Raw genomic sequence first — 22739 nt, forward strand, 5'->3', positions numbered from 1 at the left:
GGAAAGTAGTGAGTGAGGAGGACATAAAAAACCTGCAAGGGGACATAGACAGGCTAAGTAAGTGGGCAGAGATTTGGCAGATGGAATACAATACTGGAAAGTGTGAGGTTATGCACTTTGGCAGGAAAAATCGTAGAGCAAGTTATTATCTTAATGGCAAGAAACTGGAAAGTACTGAAGTACAAAGGGATCTGGGGGTCCTGGTGTACGAAACTCAAAAGGTTAGTATGCAGGTGCAGCAAGTGATTAAGAAGGCCAATGGAATGTTGGCTTTCATTGCTAGGGGGATAGAATATAAAAATAGGTAGGTATTGCTTCAGTTGTACAAGGTATTGGTGAGACTGCACCTGGAATACTGCGTACAGTTTTGGTGTCCATACTTAAGAAAGGACATACTTGCTCTCGAGTCAGTACAAAGAAGGTTCACTCGGTTAATCCCGGGGATGAGGGGATGGACATATGAGGAGAGGTTGAGTAGATTGAGACTCTACTCATTGGAGTTCAGAAGAATGAGAGGCGACCTTATTGAAACATATAAGATTGTGGCGGGGTTGGATCGGGTGGATGCGGGGAGGATGTTCCCGATGATGGGTGAAACTAGAACTAGGGGGCATAATCTTAGAATAAGGGGCTGCTCTTTCAAAACTGAAATGAGGAGGAACTACTTCACTCAGAGGGTGGTAGGTCCATGGAATATGCTGCCCCAAAAAGCTGTAGAAGCTACATCATTACATAAATTTAAAACAGAAATAGACAGTTTCCTAGAAGTAAAGGGAATTAAGGGTTACGGGGAGCGGGCAGGAATTTGGACATGAGTCTAGGTTCGGATCGGTCATGGCTCTGTGGGTAGCGGAGCGGGCCCAGGGGCCGTGTAGCCTGATCCTGCTCCTATTTCATGTGTCTAATTCTGTTAGATTCAGGAGATGGTTCTGTGATAGTGGATTGGCGGGTAGGATCAGATCAGCCATGATCTTATTGAATGGCGGAGCAGGCTCGAGGGGCCGATTGGCCTCCTCCTGCTCCTATTTCTTATGTTCTTATGTTCTTATGTAGAGGCTGAGCTTGACCGTCTATTGAGAGAGAACATACTGGAGCCGGTGAAATGTTCGGAACGGGCAGCTCCCATAGTACCTGTTTTAAAACCGGACAATTCGGTAAGACTCTGTGGAGACTATAAATTGACTGTCAATCGGGTGTCCAAACTAGAGCAGTATCCTATTCCCAAAACAGAGGATCTCTTTGCAAACCTGGCTGGAGGAAAGAAATTCACAAAGTTGGATATGAGTCATGCCTACTTGCAGATTACACTGGATGACGAATCAAAGAAGTATGTCACCATAAATACACACAAGGACTTGTTTACATATAACTGCTTACCGTTTGGTGTCTCATCTAGTCCAGCTATCTTCCAGAGGACAATCGAAGGTGTACTGCAAGGGACTCCACATGTTTCCATCTATCTGGATGACATTCTGGTGATGGGAAGAACTGACCAGGAGCATCTGAGCACTCTGAGAGAGGTACTACAGAGATTGGAGAGGGCAGGGTTCCGGCTCAAGAGGAGTAAGTGCACTTTCCTGGGGAATGAGGCAGTGTTCCTGGGACACAGAGTGGACGCCACCGGGCTCCATCCACTCAAGGAGAAGGTACAAGCACTGCAGGACGCCCCTGCTCCTATAAATGTGGCTGAGTTAAAAGCTTACCTGGGACTGCTGAACTATTATAACAGGTTTTTACCAAACTTGTCAACTGTGTTAGCACCTCTTCACAAACTACTGCGCAAGGAGACACAGTGACAGTGGGGAGAGGAGCAGGGGGTTTCATTTGAACAGTCCAAGAAACTGATGCTGTCGTCGGGTGTGCTGGTTCACTACAATGCAGAGAAAGACATCATTCTCTCTTGTGATGCTTCACCTTACGGGGTGGGGGCAGTTCTTTCACACTGCATGGAAGATGGAACTGAAAGACCAATAGGGTTTATGTCCCGAACTCTAACACCAGCGGAAAAAAAACTATTCCCAGTTAGACAAAGAGGGGTTAGCAGTAATGTTTGGGTTACAGAGGTTCCACAAGTACATATATGGCAGGAAGTTCACCATATGCACCGATCATAAACCTCTCTCTTTTCAACGAAATGAAAGCAGTTCCACAGATGGTGTCACCCCAGATCCAGAGGTGGGCAGTGACGTTGAGGGCATATGAGTATGTCATCGTCTACAAGGCGGGCAAGTACCATGGGAACGCAGATGCCTTGAGCCGTCTTCCACTGCCAGGCACACCTATCCGTGCAGCTCCAGAGGACAGAGTTTTGATGTTGGAGGACACTGACATGGCAAATGTGACTGCAGAGCAAGTAAGAACATGGACAGGTAAAGATCCAGTACTGTCTAGAGTTCGAGAATGTGTGGTGAGGGGATGGCCACAGCATCTGGAAGGGACTGACTTCACACCCTACAGTGTCAGGAAAACAGAGCTGAGTGTGCAGGATGGTTGCGTGTTGTGGGGAACACGAGTGATTATTCCACAGCCAGCACGACAGTCTATCCTAGAGCAACTACATCAGTGTCATCCTGGGGTCTCGCGTATGAAAGCCTTGGCTAGGAGTTACTTGTGGTGGCCAAAGCTAGATGAGGAGATAGAAAATCTAGTCAAGACATGCAGCACTTGTCAGGAACACCGGAAGGCACCAGCAGCGGCTCCTCTCCACCCCTGGGAGTGGCCGGATAAACCATGGAGAAGATTGCACTTAGATTATGCAGGTCCATTCATGGGGAAGATGTTCCTCATAATCATTGATGCACATTCCAAATGGATGGATGTTTATCCTGTAAATTCTGCTTCCGCCACTACTACTATAGACTGCCTGCGTCGGAGCTTCAGTAATCAAGGGCTACTGGAGATTGTGGTGAGTGACAATGCCACTTGTTTTGTGAGTACAGAGACAAAAGAGTTCTTGAGAAAAAATGGCATAGTGCAGGTGACCTCGGCTCCATATCATCCGTCCTCAAATTGACTTGCGGAGAGAGCCGTACAAACATTTAAGGAGATGATGAAAAAAAGTGCAGAAGGGAGTTTAGCAGCCAAAGTGTCACAGGTTCTGTTCAGCCACAGAATAACACCTCAATCCACCACAGGACTCTCTCCTGCTGAGATGTTATTAGGTCGTAGACTACACTCCACTCTTGACCTTGTCCACCCAGACCTAAAAAGGAAAATGGAAAACAGACAAAACAAACAAAAAGAGAACCATGACAAAAGAACAAAGAGCCGAAGTTTTGGAGAAGGAGATGCGATCCTTACCAGGAATTTCAGTTATGGACCAAAGTGGATTCCTGGCTTCATAGACTCAATGACAGGTCCAGTATCATACAAGGCCATGTTGGGAGATGGTAGGGTAGTACGCAGACATGTAGATCAGATACTTCCCAGACAAGGGGAAATTGAAATGAAGGTTCCAGATGCAATGACTGAAGACAGGGTTTCCCCCAGTTATCCAAGTACATCTGTGGCGCCACCACCAGGGACAGAGATAATTCCACAGGAACTTATCCGTCAAGAGGAAACCATCGTTGCAGAGTCAGATACTCTGAGCACTGCTCAGGAACAGCTGGTGGCTTCACCACAAACAAGCAGGGACTTTACTGTTAGACGTTCACAAAGGCCTCGCAAGCCACCAGAGAGATTGATACTGAACTGTTAGATTCGTCAAGTATGGAACATGATGAATGGAGACTCCTTATGTGACCCTCAGGAATGGTTGTTTGTTAAGAAATTCATACTGAAATCTTAAGGGGGGAGGGATATAGTAATCTGGGATGTTATGATTAAGGTTATCCACCAGGTGGTGCTGTAGCCAATGCTGCTACTAAGGTCAGAGGTTTGCTTCCTGTTAAGGTCAGAGGTTTGCTTCCTGTATAGGTCAGCACAAGGTGGAATGCCAAGATCCTGATGCAGGCTGTCTGTAAACGTGTTTCCCAGTTGTAAATAAAGTACTCGTGTTAATTCTAACATCTAGCCTCTTTGAGTTCCTTGTTCCACATTCTGGATTTATTTATTCTGGACTCATTTCCATTTTAAAATAATTTAGCAAATATATTTAATTATACAATTTGAATACTTTTGTTGTCTTTGGAAATTTGTAAGAAAACAGAAAGACTTGCATTTATATAGTGCCTTTCATGACCTCAGGACGTCCTAAAGTGCTTTACAGCCAATGAAGTACTTTTGAAGTGTAGTCACTGCTGTACTGCAGGAAATGCAGCAGCCGATTTATGCACAGCAAGCTCCCACAAATAGAAATGTGATAATGACAAGATAATCTGTTTTTTTTTAAGAGGCTGTTGGTTGAGGGATAAATGTTGGCCAGGACACCAGGAGAACTCCCTTGCTCTTCTTCGAAATGGTGATCTTTTACGTCCAACTGAGAGGTAAAATAAAAGGAGGAGTAAATATCTAAAATGTATAATAGGGAGTGGAAAGAAATGGAGTATAATTTTTTTTTAAACTTTCACATTAAGACTGCATTCCATTGTGGCTGCAGAGACGTTAAACCGAGGCCCCTCTCAGGTGGACGTAAAAGATCCTATTTCGAAGAAGAGCAGGGGAGTTATCCCCGGTGTCCTGGCCAATATTTATCCCTCAATCAACATCACTAAAAACAGATGATCTGGTCATTATCACGTTGCTGTTTGTGGGAGCTTGCTGTGCACAAATTGGCTGTTGTGTTTCTTACATTACAACAGTGACAACTTGGCGAACCATCTTGTCGTCCGGCGGAGGCAGAGGTCCCCAGTGGAGGGCTCGCTACGTGGGAGTCCTCCCTTTATCTATTGGGGACTTGGCCTGGAGGGGTATTGCACAGAGCAGTTCCGTGCAATAAAGTTTTAAGTAGGTTCACGGACTCCCAGGCCACCTTCCTTTTCTGCGGCCTGGAGGAGTCCGTGTTCCACATTTACATTGAGTGTGAGAGGTTGCAGCCCCTCTTCCATTATTTGAAGGGGCTGCTCCTCGATCTTTGGCTGCACTTCAGTCCCACGCTCCTGATATTTGGACACCCGGTGCAGAGGGGAGCGGGCAGGTCGGGGGACCTCCTCGTAGGACTGCACCTGGGACTGGCCAAGGTGGCCATTAACTGGTTGAAGGGATCATTCAGCCCGACTGCCTGCCTCTCTTCCGCGGCCACGTTCACGCCCGGGTGGCCCTGGAGATGGAGCACACCGTATCCGCCGGCACGCTCGCGGCCTTCCGCGACCGATGGGCACAGTGGGGACTGGAGTGCATCATCACCCTAGCCAACCAAAGTTTAATTTAAGTCCCAAACTGGCCTTTTAATCTGTTTAATTTCCTGCTTTTTTCTCAGTTCTGAAGAAGGGTTTCGACCTGAAAGTTAACTCTGTTTCTCTCTCCACGGATGTTGCCTGGCCTGCTGAGTTTTTCCAGGGTTTTCTGTTGTTATTTTAATTTATGTTGTTAAGTTTCATTTAATGTTTTAAGTTTAGTTACAGTTTATTTGGTTTAGTAGCCACACAAAAGAGTACAACAGTGACAACACTTCAAAAGTGCTCCATTGGCTGTAAGGCGCTTTGGGACGTCCTGAGGTCGTCGAATGGCGCTATATAAATGCAAGTTCTCCCTTTGAGGCAAGCAGTGTTTTCTGCGGCCGGAACTGTTCTTTGGAGCTGGAGCTGGAGCGGCGCGGGGGAAGCTTTGTTGCGGGGCGTCAGGGGCCGGCAGGTTTATGGTCGCGTGTCTCTGCGCAAAATTCAACTTAAACTAATAGAAAGGAGAAAACTCGCGGCGCGGAAAATGTCGGCTTTCACGGAGGAATATGCGGCGGAGGTGAGATTGTAGCGAGAGTCGGGGCTATTCCTGATACATTGGTTATTATTTAATGTTCCCCACATGGTTGCTACGGCCTGAGGCCCAACTCGCCTCAATAAAACCAAACTCCTCATATTGTCTTTAAAATATAATTTTAAATATATATTCTCTAAAATATATTTTAACTGTAAAATATATTATCTTTAAAACTTAACTGTAAAATATATATTTAAATATATTATCTTTAAAATATATTAACTAAAATTATATTTAAAAATATATTATCTTTAAAATATCTTTAAATATGTATTATCTTAAATATATTTAAATATAATCTTAAAAATATCTTTAAAAATGTATATTTTCATTCGCACAAGAATTAAAGGAAAGGGGCAAAATATTCTCCTTCCTTCAAAAGCAGCATTTTTTTTTAACAGTTTTTAGATTTCCAGCATTTGCTCATCTGCAGCGATTTATTTCAAAGTTCAATCTTGTATTTAATATCTAGACACTGGCCCTTTTTTTTTGTTTTTGTTTCTCTTCCTTCCCCCCCCCCCCCCCCCCCCCAATCCCATTTTTCAGATTAGCAGTCTGTAAGCATCACTGTTGCTGGTGCAAAGTGGAGTTTAAGTTAGTTCCCAGGAAGTTCTTTAAAAGTTGTTTTTAATGAGCTGAATTCTGCTGCTTATTCAGCAGAGCAATATGGCAGTATAGAATAAAAGTAGAAAATGCTGGAAATACTCCAGCAGCATCTGTGGAGAGAGAAACAGAGTTAACGTTTCAAGTCGATGGCCTCTCGTCCAACCTCATTTTCAGCATCTTCTGTTTTTATTTCAGATTTCCAGCACCTGCAGTATTTTTTGCTTTTGTATGGCAGAATAAACTCTGCTTCAGAATGTACTTGTTGCATCTTCAAACGAGGAAAAGTAGTCGACACCTCTTTAAAGAGCGAGTTTGGGTAGTTCTCCCACATTTTTATTCTTTTAACCAGCGCTGATTGAACCAGATTTGCTGGAGTCTGGAAACTCTGCCTTACCCGTGAGTGCAATTTCTCCAGCACTTTCTGACCTTGCAACAGTCTTCTGTGGTTCACAAGATGTGTCATAGAAACATAGAAGATAGGAGCAGGAGTAGGCCATTCGGCCCCTCGAGCCTGCTCCGCCATTCAATGAGATCATGGCTGATCATCCAAATTCAGTACCCTGTCCCTGCTTTCTCTCCATATCCCTTGATCCCTTTAGCCTTAAGGAATATATCCAACTCCTTCTTGAATATATTTAATGAATTGGCCTCTACTGCCTTCTGTGGTAGAGAATTCCACAGGTTCACCACTCTCTGGGTGAAGAAATTCCTCCTCATCTCTGTCCTAAATCGCTTACCCCATATCTATAGACTGTGACCCCTGGTTCTGGACTCCCCTGCCATCGGGAACATCCTTCCTGCATCTAGTCTGTAGTCCTGTTAGAATTTTATAAGTTTCAATGAGATCCCCTCTCATTCTTCTAAACTCCAGCGAGTATAAGCCCAATCGACCCAATCTCTCCTCATACGTCATTCCTGCCATCCCAGGTATCAGTCTGGTGAATCTTCGCTGCACTCCCTCCATGGCAAGAACATCCTTCCTCGGATAAGGTGACCAAAACTGCACACAATACTCAAGGTGTGGTCTCACCAAGGCCCTTTACAACTGCAGCAAGGCATCCTTGCTCCTGGTAACTTGTATTTGGCTGCAGCCTGTCATTATGCCACTTATAATATTAAAAAGAAGTGTCCTGAAAACTTCAACTTCACATTTAATAACTTTGTTTATTTGATAGTAAAGGTGGTTTAAAGTCTGGAGTAATAACACTTTTTATTTAGTGCCATGCAGTGATGATATAGACTTGGTTTCCAATCTTGTAAACTGGGTAAGAACATTGTAAATTCAGAATTTAGTTGATTAGTTTTGGTCGGCGCAAGTGGTGTAGTCTACAGCATTTATTCTAAAACAGATAAGATCACAACTCTTAATTGCATAGAATTTACAGCACCGAAACAGGCCCGACTGGTCTCTGCCGGTGTTTATGCTCCACACGAGCCTCTTCTCGCCCCTCTTCATCTAACCCTATCTGCATGTCCTTCTATTCCTTTCTCCCTGAGGTACTTAGCATAGCTGCATTTAAGGGGAAGCTAGCTATGTTTCTCAACTACTCCCTCTGGTAGCCAGTTCTGCATTCTCACCACTAAAGAAATCTCTCCTGAATTCTTTATTGGACTATTAGTGACTATCTTATATTTATGTTAATATTTGCATTACTGTGAATATTTGCTTGTAAGCACACAGTGTGAAATTCTCCATTTTACCAAAACTCTCCATGGGGATATGGTACTTTCTGCTGCTTCCTCCACTCATTTGTCTTCCTACAGTGCTTGTTCCAACATCCCTACAATACCTTTACAATGTCTCTTATTCTACCACATTCTATCCCAGGACCGCAAAGCTATGGAATCCTTGCCTCCCTCAGTCTTTCTTTTCTCCTACAAGCTACAGGCTTTTAAAATCTAAACTTGTCCTCTTGCTTGTCCGACATCTAGTACTGGATGAGCAGAAATATCCTCCATCCAAAATGTTGGGAAGACCAAAGCCACTGCCATCTGCCCTCACTACTTCCCTCTGTTCCCTTGCCACCGACTCCATCCTCTCCCTGGCAACTGTCTGAGGCTGAACCAGACTGTTCGCAACCTTGATGTTATAATTGATACCCAAGATAAGCTTCTGACCACATCATTAAGACCGCCTATTTCCACCTCCGTAACACCGCCTGACTCCGTCCCTGCCTCCGCTCATCTGCTGCTGAAACCCTCATCCATGCCTTTGTTGCCTCTAGACTTGACTATTCCAATGCACTATTGGCCGGCCTCCCATCTTTCACCCCCCATAAACTTAAGCTCATCCAAAACTTTGCTCCACCATTGCTTTCTGTGCCTTCAGCTGCCCAGGGCCCTAAGCTCTGGAAATCCCTCTCTAAGCTGCTCCACCTCTTTCTTTCCTCCTTTAAGACACTCCTTAAAACCTACCGCTTTGACCAAGCTTTTGGTCATCTGCCCTAATATCTCCTTCTGTGGCTCGGTGTCATATTTTGTCTTATAACACTCCTTGGGACGTTCTACTACATTAAAGGCTCTATATAAATGCAGGTTGTTGTTGAATGACCTCATTTGCTGTCTGACTCTTTTCAAACTTGGTGTACTGCACTGCACTGTGGGCCTTGGTCCTTCACCTTGGGATTTTTCAATGTAGTTAAGTTTTGGATGTAGCGTACCTGTAGCAGAAAAAAAAAAGCATGTAATGCTTCCCTGATCATCCCCAGTCCCATCCTTCAGAAGAATCCACAAAAACACAATTATTAAGGCATTATATTAAATAGAGCTGTAGAACATCAGATAAATATGATAAAACAAGGGCAGGAAAACAAAATGATGCAAACAGGGAACAATGATTGGAAAAAACACTATTTTCAATTTGTACTGAGCAAGACTCTGGAAAATCAACTAAAAATGACATGCAAACAAATTCATCTGTCAGTCTCTTGCTGTTATTAGGTATATACATCCCTGGAGAAGTGCCTTGATATTTCTAACGTCCACCGTAATAAATGATTGGGACTTCTGTTTCATGTCTCACCTAAAAGATAGAACCTCTACTAATGCACCACCCCATCAGTAGTGCACTGGAGAGTCAGGCTAGACCGAGTGTGGGGTTTGATGCCCCAGAGTGCTAGCGACTAAGCATAGCTGATACGCTGCCTCCACAAGATCCTGCAAATCCATTGGCAGGATAGGCGCACCAACGTCAATGTTCTCGCTCAGGCCAGCATCGAAGCTCTGACCACGCTCGATCAGCTCCGATGGATGGGCCACATCGTCCACATGCCCGATATGAGCCTCCCAAAACAAGCGCTCTACTCGGAGCTCCGACACGGCAAGAGAGCCCCAGGTGGGCAGAGGAAACGCTTCAAGGACACCCTCAAAGCCTCCTTGAAAAAATGCAACATCCCCACCGACACCTGGCCCAAGACCGCACAAAGTGGAGGAGAAGCATCCGGGAAGGCGCTGAACACCTCGAGTCTCTTTGCCAGGAGCAAGCGGAAGCCAAGCGCAAACAGCGGGAGGCGCGCATGTCAGCCCAAGCACCCCACCCAACCGCCCCTTCAACCACCGTCTGCCCCACCTGTGACAGAGACTGTAGGTCCCGCATTGGACTCATCAGTCACCTGAGAACTCATTTTTAATGTGGAAGCAAGTCATCCTTGGTTCCGAGGGACTGCCTAAGAAGAAGTAGATAGCTGATACTGATGAGTACATTGTAGATAGATGTGTGGGAGTCAAGATCAGGTAGATGTAGTAGCAGTATATTCTCACCAACTGCTGCTTTGCTTTGCTGTTCCAGTGTTCTTGTACTTGACTGGATTTTTTCCACTCCAGGCACCCACTTACACAGAATTTACAGCACAGAAACATGCCCTTCGGCCAACTGGTATATGCCGGTGTTTCTGCTCAACATGAGTCTCCTCCGCCACCTCTTTATCTCACCCTATCAGCATATCCTTCTATTCCTTTCTCCCTCATCTACTTATCTACCTTCCCTTTCTTCCCTTTAAATGCATCTATGCTATTCGCCTCAACTGTTCCACGCGGCAGCAAGTTCACCACTCTCTGGGTAAAGAAGTTTCTTCTGAATTCCCGATTGGATTTATTAGTGACTATCTTGTATTTACGGCCCCTAGCTTTGGTCTCTTTCCCCCCCCCCCCCCCCAAACAAGTGGTAACAACATCTGCTCTATCAAAACCTTTGATGAACTTAAAGACCTCTATCAGGTCACCCCCTCCGCCTTCTCTTTTGAGGGAGAGGAGATTTAACATCAGCAGACAATATTGCCATTTAAATATCAACACTAGTGGAGCAGAACAACAGCTGATCGGAATGTAGTGGTTGAAGTGCGAAAGAACGGAGAGAAAGTTATTTGTGGGCACCCGTTAACATAAAGATCAGAATGTTGGTGGCTACAAGTCTTGTAGGAGGGTCATGGATTTTTAAAAATTTATTTTTGGGTTGAATTTTGGACTGGGATTGCCCTATATTTGGGTTGCCTTGCGTGTAAGTATAAATGGTATTTGATGCAGGGTTACAGTATTGTTGGCAGAGATGTTGGCAGCACGGTGGCATAGTGGTTAGCACTGTTGCCTCACAGCGCCAGGGACCCGGGTTCAAATCCGGCCTCGGGCGACTGTCTGTGTGGAGTTTGCACATTCTCCCCGTGTTTGCGTGGGTTTCCTCCGGGTGCTCCGGTTTCCTCCCACAGTCCAAAGATGTGCGGGTTAGGTTGATTGGCTATGATAAATTGACCCTTAGTGTTAGGGGGATTAAATACGTGGGGATAGGGTGGGATATGTGTTGGTGTAGGGGTTACGGGGATCGGGTGGGATATGTGTCAGTGCAGGCTCGATGGGCCGAAATGGCCTCTATCTGCACTGTGGGGTTTCTGTGATTCTGTGCTGTGACTTTGGTCTTTGAAACCTGCAATGCGAACCAATAAGCAAAAGCCAAACCAAAGTGCCTCCCTTTTTAAAGGGGCGCCATAATAAAGAACTTAAAGACAAAGGAAATTTATTAACTTAAATAATGTTGTTACAGAGTCCACTATACACTCCAGTCTCTGCAGTGCCCACCGGTCGCGGGAGGCCTCGAGCGTACCGGGGTGACGCCGCGTGCTCCCTTTCCAGGGCCACCCGGGCGCGACCATGACTGCGGAAGAGAGACAGGCAGCCAGAGCCACCACCCCCCCTGAGCCGCACCCAACCTGGACCTGTAGATGGCCACCTTGGCCAGGAGCAGACCCACAAGGAGATCCTCTGACTAACCCAGCCCCCACCCCTCCTCCGCACCATTGAACAGAGAGGTGGGACTGAAGTTGAGGAGCAGCCCCTTCAAATAGTGGAAGAGAGGCTGCAATCTCTCGCATTGTGAAAGCTGGAATGTAATTGAGGATATTTTAAGCAAAGAAAAGATATTACATGGGTGGGAGTTTTCACTGGCCATACCTTGGCATTAAATCTGCAGGACAGGAACAGGCCATTCGGTCCAACTGATCTGTGCCGGGGTTTATACTCCACACGAGCGTTCTCCCACTCTAATGACCTCTTCCTGTTCTGTACCCTTCTCTCTTCCCTTCTGTCTAATGTATGCATCACACTTCCCTTTAAATTCAGCTCAGCGAGCTGCTTCAACAACTCCATGTGGCAGTGAGTTCGCGTTCTCACCACTCTCTGTATCAAGAAAGTCCTTAAGTTCTTTATTTGATCTGTTAATGGCGATCTTGTATTTATGCCCCCTTGTCTGGACTTAGCCACAAGTGGGAACAGTTTCTCCACATCCACCTTATCGAACCCCCTTCATAATTTTAAAGGCAAACATTTGACGGGTTTAATTTGTGGTGCATTTGCCCAGGAGAGTTAAATTTACTGTTTGGTAAAAAGAGCGGTGTGTCTCCGTCCCATACGTAACACAATGACGAGTGACTGTTTTAAAGTGTGCCATCTACTGTATGTACTGGCTGGAATTATGCAGAAGACAAAAATTAACTTGATCTTTTCAGGTTTAAACTGCATTTGAAGCAGTAGTACTAATAGACAGCAAGCTGGAGAGAGGACATCGTGCACGGCGCTGTCCAGTAGAGGCCCTTCTTTTGGCTGAAGATGCAGTGTTTTAATTTTAAATCCTTTCCTGATAGCTGTGTTGGGGTTTGATTCCGGAGGCATCGTCCGCCCTCCAGCACCTTGCCCGAGTGTCCATTCTGCACGTGTGAGCCTCGACAATGAGGCTATTTAATTCTAGGAACCATCGTAGCGGAGCCAAATCCTGTGCTTGTCTGATGTGCACTTTTCAGCAGGGGGGCCATTGGATGTTTTCTGTACCCTCACTGCAACAACACTTTACATTTATATAGCGCATTTAACACAGCAAAGCGTCCCTAGGCGCTTAACGAGTGATCAATAAAACATTTTTGACACCCAAGCCACAGAAGGAGATATCAGGACAGATGACCAAAAGCTTGGCCAAAGAGGTAGCTTTTAAGGAGCATCTGAAAGGAGGAGAGGGAGGCGTGGAGGTATGGGGAGGGAATTCCAGAGCTTCGAGCCTAGACAGCTGAAAGTGCAGTCGCCAGTGGTGCAGCGATTTTAAAATCGGGGATGCGCAACAGGCCAGAATTGGAGGAGCGGAGAGATCTTGGAGGCTTGTAGGGTTGGAGGAGGTTACAGAGATGGGGAGGGGCGAAGCCATGGAGGGATTTGAAAACAAGGATGAGGATCTTAAAATTGAGGTGTTGTTGGACTGTCTAGGCCTGGCCTCTTGCGCATCCCCGATTTTCATCGCTCCGCCATCAATGTTCCCGCTAATTTATTTGGTGCCGCGCGGGCCATTCAAAATACCACGCATGCGCGATTTTTACATTGAAAAGCCGGCTACGCGGGACCTCCAGAGTGCCGCATGGCCGCGCAGCTTACAGGAAACATTGCCCACCATTGGCGGCCGTGCCTTCCGCTGCCTCGGCCATAAGCGCTGGACTTTTCGCCCTAAACCTCGTCTTTTAAGTCGCTGCTTAAAACCTACCTCTTTGACCAAGCTTTTGGTCACCTGTCCTAATATCTCTCTACGTGGCTCGGTGTCGGCTTTTGTCTGATAACAATCCTGCAAAGCAACTTGGGACGTTTTAAAGGTGCTTTTATAAATGTTTGTCGTTGTAGACGTAAAGCCAAATGCAGTGGCTCTACTGCCACCTTGGATAAGACAACACGACTCCTCACAGATGAGGGTGAAACTCTGGTTCGTGCCTACTGGTACCCTTGCCTACTGAGGCATCAGGGGGTGCCTTTTCTGTCTCTGAATAGATAGCGGAAGCTCCGAGTTCCAGTCCCACTGCGCTGCAGTAAACAAGCCATCATGTAATTACATTGCCATATTCTTGTATGCACTGATAATTATTTTGTATTGCAGGCAGTAAAAGATGACAATACACATTCTAAAGGGGAAGGGAACACGAGTAGCAAAGTAAGACAGTTTCATTTTATTACTCAGTCATTTCTGTATTATTCTCTGGAAAGGTCTTCTTAACAGCTGTTTGTCATGGTAGGTTTGAGAGGTTGAGTAGAATGGGCCTATACTCTCTGGAGTTTAGAAGAATGAGAGGTGATCTCATTGAAACATGTAAGATTCTGAGAGGGCTTAGAACATAAGAACATAAGAAATAGGAGCAGGAGTCGGCCATTCGGCCCTTCGAGCCTGCTTCACCATTCAATGAGATCATGGCTGATCTTCGACCTCAACTCCATTCACTGGCCCTATCGCCATATCCCTTGATGCCCTTACTAGTCAGAAATCTATCGACTTCTGTTTTGAATATACCCAATGACTGAGCCTCCACAGCCCTCTGGGGTAGAGAATTCCAAAGATTCACCACCCTCTGTGAAGAAATTTCTTCTCATCTCAGTCCTGAATGGCCTACCCTTTATCCTGAGGCTGTGGCCCCTGGTTCTAGACTCCCCAGCCAAGGGAAACATTCTCCCAGCATCCACCCTATCAAGCCCTGTAATAATTTTGTATGCTTCAATGAGATCCCCTCTCATTCTTCTAAATTCAAGAGGACACAGGCCTAGTTTACTCAATCCCTTCTCATACGACAGACCCGCTATCCCAGGAATCAATCTTGTGAACCTTCGTTGCACTCCCTCTATGGCAAGTATATCCTTCCTTGGGTAAGGAGACCAAAATTGTGTACACTACTCCAGGTGTGGTCTGACCAGGGCCCTATATAACTGGAATAAGACTTCTTTACTCCTGTACTCAAATCCTCTTGTAATGAAGGCCAGCATACCATTTGCTTTCCTAATGGCTTGCTGCACCTGCACATTCACTTTCAGTGACTCATGTACAAGGACACCCAGTTCCTTTGAGTATCTGCATTCCCCAAGCTTTCACCATTTAGGAAATACTCTGCTTTTCTGTTTTTTCTACCAAAGTGGATAACTTCACATTTATCCACATTATATTCCATCTGCCATGTTCTCGCCCACTCACTGAGCCTGTCGAGATCCCCTTGAAGCCTCTTCACAACTGACACTGCCACCTAGCTTTGCATCATCAGCAAATTTGGAAATGTTACATTTAGTCCCCTCATCCAAATCATTGATATAGATTGTGAATAGCTGGGACCCAAGCACCAATCCTTGCAGTACCCCACTAGTCACAGCCTGCCATCCTGAAAAAGACCTGTTTATCCCTACTCTTTGTTTTCTGTCTGTTAACCAATTCTCAATCCATGCTAGTATATTACCCCCAATTCCATGTGCCATGGCTTGATGGGGTAGACACTGAGAGGCTGCTTCCCCTGGCTGGAGAGTCTAAAACTAAGGGGCATAGTCTCTGGATAAGGGGTCCGCCATTTAAGACTGAGATGAGGAAGAATTTCTTCACTCAGAGGGTTGTGAATCTTTGGAATTCTCTACCCCAGAGGGCTGTGGATGCTCAGTCTTGAGTATATTCAAGGCTAAGATAGATAGATTTTTGGACTATTAAGGGATATAACAATCGGGCGAGAAAGTGGAGTTGAGGTTGAAGATCACATGATCTTATTGAATGGCGGAGCAGGCTCGAGGGGCTGTATGGCCGACTCCTGCTCCTAATTCTTATGTTCTTGGGTTTCACATCACTCAAAGGCCTTTTTTCCTGATCTCTCGTGCCACCATCATACTCATTGGATAAAATTGAGTCACTGAGCACCTTTACTCCCCCCTCCATGCCATGCAAGTTTTTAAACAATCTGACTGACTTGAATCAGATATCACTGGCCAAAAATAATTTAATATTTCTGAAAATAGTACGACAACTGGATATAACTATTATAAAGGTAAGGGAGTAACGGGGAGAAATTGGCTAGCGTCGTCCCTGACTTCTCTTCCTCGCCCCCCACCACCCCCACCCCCACCCCCGTTAATTGGAAGCTGCCGATTTCCAAGTGTCATTGCCGCCTGCCTGAATCGTGCGTTGGGTCCCTTGACTGCGCTAATCAGGGGCTTAACGCCTGTTTCAGCAGCCTTCTCCCAAATTTGGCAGAAACTGGGTGGAGCAATGCACCGTGGTTTTTCCCCGCTCTGCTGCGGCCTAATCAGTCGTTCTTGAAGGGCCGGCTAGAGGCTGCCAGCTAACAGGTAAGTGATTTTTCTTCTTCTCTCCAATGGCCTGAATGTGGAGCCGGGAGGAGCAGCGGTGCAACCCTCCTCGCTCCACAACAGTACAGCAGGCCCGGGCTGGCCCGCTGTCCTGTCTCCCCGCCGCTCTTGTTATCCGAGCAGGATGAATTTGCGAAGGCCCCGGACCAGGATGCCCGATTGGTGTCCGCAGCTAGCCAGTTTTACGGAAACGAGGCCCGGGGCCCAATTTCAAGCGAGCCTTGGGCCGAGGTGCTCGGGCACACGTTTCAGGCCCATATCCCGCTGCGCACTGGTTTCCAGCACCATACTAATTTCTTGGCTGTAATGTGATCCTTTATTTGAAAGGGAATTGTCTTCCTGATGATATTTGTATGTTTCCCAAATACATGATTCAATGACATGTTTTGATCCAACTTTAAAACTTTCTCATGAAAATGGTGGTTACTTTTTTTTTAAATCTGAAAGCTGATCAGATTTGCCGACGATGCTAAAGTTGGGATTATGGAGGGGGAACTTAACTATGATAAAACAGCCAGGGGACTCTAGAAGGAGCTGGTTTTCCAAGGTTCAGAACTGTGGCAGCTAAAATTTAGTGCAGAAAAGTGCACACTGTTGCATATCGGTAGAAAAAAAACAGGCGGCGTACTTCAGCGGAAAATACTCAGCAATTCAGTCGGAATCTATGTAGAAAACAGACATAGAAACATAGAAAAATAGGAGCAGGAGTCGGCCCTTCGAGCCTGCTCCGCCATTCAATATGATCATGGCTGATCCTCTATCTCAAGACCATATTCCCGCTCTCTCCCCATACCCCTTGATGCCTTTTGTGTCTAGAAAGCTATCTATCTATCTCCTTTTTAAATATATTCAGTGACTTGGCCTCCACCGCCCTCTGTGGTAGAGAATTCCACAGGTTCACCACTCTCTGAGTGAAGAAATTTCTCCTCATCTCGGTCCCAAATGTCATAGTCATAGAGTTATACAGCACAGAAAGAGGCCCATCGTGTCCGTGCCAGCCATCAAGCCCTGTCTATTCTAATCCCATTTTCCAGCACTTGGTCCATAGCCTTGTATGCTATGACGTTTTAAGTGCTTATCTAAATGCTTCTTGAATGTTGAGGGTTCCTGCCTCTACCACCCTTTCAGACAGTGAGTTCCAGATTCCAACCACCCTCTGGGTGAAAAAGTTTCTCCTCAAATCCCCTCTAAACCTCCCTGCCCCTTATCTTACATAGAAACATAGAAGATAGGAGCAGGAGTAGGCCATTCGGCCCTTCGAGCCTGCTCCGCCATTCAATGAGATCATGGCTGATCATCCAAATTCAGTACCCTGTCCCTGCCTTCTCCCCATATCCCTTGATCCCTTTAGCCTCAAGAAATATATCCAATTCTTTCTTGAATATATTTAATGAACTGGCCTCCACCGCCCTCTGTGGCAGAGAATTCCACAGGTTCACCACTCTCTGGGTGAAGCAATTCCTCCTCATTTCAGTCCTAAATGGCTTACCCCTTATCCTTAGACTATGACCCCTGGTTCTGGACTCCCCGGCCATCAGAAACATCTTTCCTGCATCTAGTCTGTCCAGACCTGACAGAATTTTATAGGTTTCGATGAGATCCCCTCTCAATCTTCTAAACTCCAGTGAGTATAAGCCCAATCGACATAATCTCTCCTCATACGTCATTCCTGCCATCCCAGGTGTCAGCCTGGTGAATCTTCGCTGCACTCCCTCCATGGCAAGAACGTCCTTCCTCAGGTAAGGTGACCAAAACTGCACACAATACTCAAGGTGTGGTCTCACCAAGGCCCTGTACAACTGTAGCAAGACATCCTTGTTCCTGTACTCGAACCCTCTTGCTACGAAGGCCAACATACCATTTGCCTTCCTAACCGCCTGCTGCACCTGCATGCTTACCTTCAGCGACTGGTGCACAATAACACCCAGGTCTCTTTGCACGTCCCCTTCTCCCAACTATTGCCATTCAAATAATAATCTGCCTTCCTGTTTTTGCCACCAAAGTGGATAACCTCACATTTATCCACATTATAGTGCATTTGCCATGTTTCTGCCCAATCACCCAACCTGTCCAAATCGTACTGGAGTTTCACGACATCCTCCTCACAGCTTACCCTCCCACCCAGCTTTGTGTCGTCTGCAAATTTGGAGATATTACATCCAATTCCCTCGTCCAGATCATTAATATATATTGTGAACAGCTGGGGTCCTAGGACCGATCCTTGCGGTACCCCACTAGTCATTGCCTGCCACTCGGAAAACGACCCATTTATTCCAACTCTTTGCTTTCTGTCTGCCAATCAGTTCTCTATCCAAGTCAATACCTTGCCCCCAATCCCAAGTGCCTTAATTTTGCACGCTAATCTCCTATGTGGGACCTTATCGAAAGCCTTCTGAAAGTCCAAATACACCACATCCACTGGTTCTCCCTTATCTATTTTACCAGTTACATCCTCAAAAAATTCCAGTAGATTAGTCAAGCATGATTTACCTTTTATAAATCCATGTTGACTTTGTCCGATCCTGTCACTGCTTTCCAAGTGCTCTGCTATTACATCTTTTATAATAGACTCTAGCATTTTCCCCACTACCGATGTCAGGCTTACCGGTCTATAATTCCCCGCTTTTTCTCTACCACCTTTTTTGATTAGTGGGGTAACATTAGCTACCCTCCAATCCATGGGTACCGTTCCAGAGTCTATTGAGTTCTGGAAGATGACCAGCAATGCATCTACTATCTCTAGGGCCACCTCCTTAAGTACCCTGGGATGTAGACCATCAGGCCCTGGGGATTTATCGGTCTTCAGTCCCATCAATTTTCCTAACACCATTTTCCTACAAATACTGATTTCTTGCAGTTCCTCCCTTTCATCAAACCCTATGTTCCCCGGCATCTCTGGGAGGTTATTTGTGTCCTCCTTTGTGAAGGCAGAACCAAAGTATGTATTTAGTTGGTCTGCCATTTCCTTGTTTCCCATTATAAATTCCCCTGATTCTGACTGTAAGGGACCTACGCTTGACTTCACCAATCTTTTTCTCTTCACATATCTATAAAAGCTTTTACAGTCAGTTTTTATGTTCCCTGCTAGCTTACTCTCATATATTCTATTTTCCCTTTCTTAATTAATCCCTTTGTCCTCCTTTGTTGACTCCTAAACTGCTCTCAACCCTCAGGATTATTGCTTTTTCTAGCCAATTTATATGTCCTCTCCTTGGATCTTATGCTATCCCTAATTTCCCTTGTTAGCCACGGTTGAGTCACCTTTTTTGTTTTATTTTTATGCCAAACTGGGATGAACAAATTCTGTAGCTCATCCATTCGGTCTTTGAATGTTTGCCATTGCCTATCCACCGTCAACCCTTTGAGTGCCATTCCCCAATCAATCCTACCCAACTCGCTCCTCAGACCATCGTAGTTTCCTTTATTTAAATTGAGGACCCTTGTCTCTGAGTCAACTACTTCATTCTCCATCTTAATGAAGAATTCGATCATATTATGATCGCTCCGACCCAAGGGGCCTCGTACAACAAGATTGCTAATTAATCCTTTCTCGTTACATAATACCCAGTCTAAGATGGCCTGATCTCTGGTTGGTTCCTCGACATATTGGTCCAGGAAACCATCCCGTAAACACTCCAGGAATAATTCCTCCACAGTATTGTTACTAATTTGGTTGGCCCAATCTATATGTAGATTAAAGTCACCCATGATGACTGCTGTGCCCTTATTGCACGCTTCTTTAATTTCCCTTTTAATGCCATCCCCAACCTCCGCCTTACTGTTTGGCGGTCTATATACCACTCCCACTCATTTTTTTTCCCCCTTAGTATTTCTCAATTCTACCCATACAGATTCTACATCATCAGAGCTAATATCCTTCATTACAACTATGCCCCCTGGTTATTGACCCCTCTACTAAGGGGAAAAGTTCCTTTCTATCTACCCTATCTATGCCCCTCATAATTTTGTATACCTCAATCAGGTCCCCCCTCAGCCTTCTCTGCTCGAAGGAAAACAACCCCAGCCTGTCCAGTCTCTCTTCATAGCTGAAGCGCTCCAGCCCAGGTAACATCTTGGTGAATCTCCCCTGCACCCTCTCCAATGCAATCACATCCTTCCTATAGTGTGGCGACCAGAACTGCACACAGTATTCCAGCTGTGGCCTAACTAGCGTTTTGTACAGTTCCATCATAACCTCCCTGCTCTTGCCTTCATTAGCCGAAGCATAGAATATAAGTATCCCATCTGCCTTTTTGACCACCTTATCTACTTGTTCTGCTGCCTTCAGGGATCTATGTACATGCACACCAAGGTCCCTCTGATCCTCTGTCCTTCCTGGGTCCTACCATTCATTGTGTATTCCCTTGCCTTGTTCGTCCTCCCAAAATGCATCACCTCACACTTTTCAGGGTTAAATTCCATTTGCCGCTGTTCTGCCCATCTAACCAGCCCGTCTATCGTCCTGTAGCCTGAGGCTTCCCTCCTCGCTATTTACCACTCCACCAATTTTCGTGTCATCTGCGAACTTACTGATCATACCTCCTACATTCATATCTAAATCATTAATGTACACTACAAACAACAAAGGATCCAGCACCAATCCCTGTGGTACACCACTGGACACAGGCTTTCAGTCACAAAAACAACCTTCGACCATCACCCTCTGCCTCCTGCCACTAAGCCAATTTTGGATCCAACGTGCCAAATTGCCCTGGATCCCATGGGCTGTTACCTTCTTGACCAGTCTCCCATGTGGGACTTTGTCAAAAGTCTTACTGAAGTCCATGTAGACTACATCAACTGCACTACCCTCATCCACACACCTAGTCACCCCCTCAAAATTCAATCAAATTGGTTAGACATGATCTCCCCCTGACAAAGCCATGCTGACTATCCTTGATTAATCCTTGCCTCTCCAAGTGGAGACTAATTCTGCCCCTCAGAATTTTTTCCAATAATTTCCCTACCACTGATGTTAGGCTCACTGGCCTGTGTCAGAGCCCCTGCAATCTCCTCCCTTGCCTCACACAGCAGCCTGGGATACATCTCGTCTGGGCCTGGGGATTTATCCACTTCTAAGCCCGCTAAAACCGCTAGTACCTCCTCCCTCTCAATACTAATTTGTTCAAGTATATCAATCCCCCTGCCTGATTTCTATGCCTACATCGTCCTTCTCCATAGTGAACACAGATGCAAAATATTCATTTAAAACCTCACCTACATCTTCCGGCTCTACACACAGATTGCCACTTTTGCCCCTGATGGGCCCTACTCTTTTTCCCTGGTTATCCTCTTGCCCTTAATATACTTATAAAACACCTTGGGATTTTCCTTTATTTTGCCCACCAGTGTTTTTTCATGCCCCCTCTTTGTTCTCCTAATTTCTTTTTTAAGTACCCCCCTGCACTTTCTATACTCCTCTAGGGCTTCCACTGTTTTTAGTCCTTTGTATCTGCCAAAAGCCTCCCTTTTTTTCCTAATCCATTCTTGTATATCCCTTGACATCCAGGGTTCCCTGGGCTTGTTGGTCCCACCCCTGATCTTTATGGGAACATGTTGGCGTTGTACTCTCTATTTCCTTTCTGAGACTCCCACTACTCTGATGTGGATTTTCCTACAAGTAGCTGATCCCAGGCCACTTTGGCTAGATCCTGCCTTATTATATTAAAATCGGCCTTCCCCCAGTTTAGAACCTTTATTTCCGGTCCATCTTTGTCCTTTTCCATGACTGCCTTAAATCTCACCGAATTATGGTCACTGTCGCCAAAATGCTCTCCTACTGACACTTGCCCGGCTAAATTCCCTAGAATTAGGCCCAGTACCACCCCCTCTCTTGTAGGACTTTCTACATGCTGGCTCAAAAAGCTCTCCTGGATGCACTTTAAGAATTCCGCACCCTCTAAGCCTTTCACACTCTGACTATCCCAGCTAATATTGGGGAAGTTGAAATCCCCTACTATTATTACCCTATTATTTCTACACTTCTCTGAGATTTGCCTACATATCTGTTCCTCTATCTCTCCCTGACTGTTTGGAGGCCTATAGTACACTCCCAGCAAAGTGCTTGCCCCCTTTTTGTTTTTAAGTTCTACCCATATGGCCTCATTAGAGGAACCTGCTAAGATATCATCCCTCCTTACAGCAGTAATTGACTCCTTGATTAATATTGCAACACCCTCCTCTTTTATACCCCTCCTCTGTCTCGCCTGAAGATTCTATACCCCGGAATATTGAGCTGCCAGTCCTGCCCCTCCCTCAACCATGTCTCTGTGATAGCAACAATATCATACTCCCATGTGTTCATCAACACCTTCAATTCATCTGCCTTACTTGCAAGACTCCTTGCATTAAAATAAATGCCATCCAGCCTTGCCATACTCCCTTGTGCCATTACATATTTGCTCTGCCTTCCAGGCTGACTTGTTTTTTCCTCTATATTTGGCTGTGCATCACCCCCTACTATAGCTCCACTCCGTATCCCATCCCCCTGCCAAGTTAGTTTAAACTCTTTTCCCCCCCCACCCCCCCCACCCAAAACAGTACTAGCAAACCTCCCCGCAAGGATGTTGGTCCCATTCCAGTTCAGGTGCAACCTGTCCGACTTGTACAGGTCCCACCTTCCCCAGAAGCAGATCCAGTGATCCAGGAAACTA

At 45.7% G+C, this 22739-nt stretch overlaps 1 protein-coding gene across 2 annotated transcripts in view; it reads left to right on the forward strand.

Annotated features, from left to right (window-relative positions):
* The first annotated feature begins 5666 nt into the window (after nucleotides 1-5666).
* Nucleotides 5667-22739, forward strand: part of eif3l (eukaryotic translation initiation factor 3 subunit L) — a 79628-nt gene continuing 62555 nt past the window's right edge. Inside the window, exons 1-2 of one of the 2 annotated variants that reach the window (XM_085969601.1) lie at nucleotides 5667-5838; nucleotides 13856-13909. In XM_085969601.1, the coding sequence (XP_085825727.1) occupies nucleotides 5806-5838; nucleotides 13856-13909 (87 nt within the window). In that variant the 5' untranslated portion in view covers nucleotides 5667-5805. The remainder of the gene's footprint in view (nucleotides 5839-13855; nucleotides 13910-22739) is intronic. The other variant, XM_085969602.1, reaches the window with a different exon arrangement.

Source organism: Somniosus microcephalus, chromosome 28 (assembly GCF_052327205.1).
Source record: "Somniosus microcephalus isolate GS21.2 chromosome 28, FLI_Smic_1.0, whole genome shotgun sequence".
Classification (NCBI taxonomy): Eukaryota; Metazoa; Chordata; class Chondrichthyes; order Squaliformes; family Somniosidae; genus Somniosus; species Somniosus microcephalus.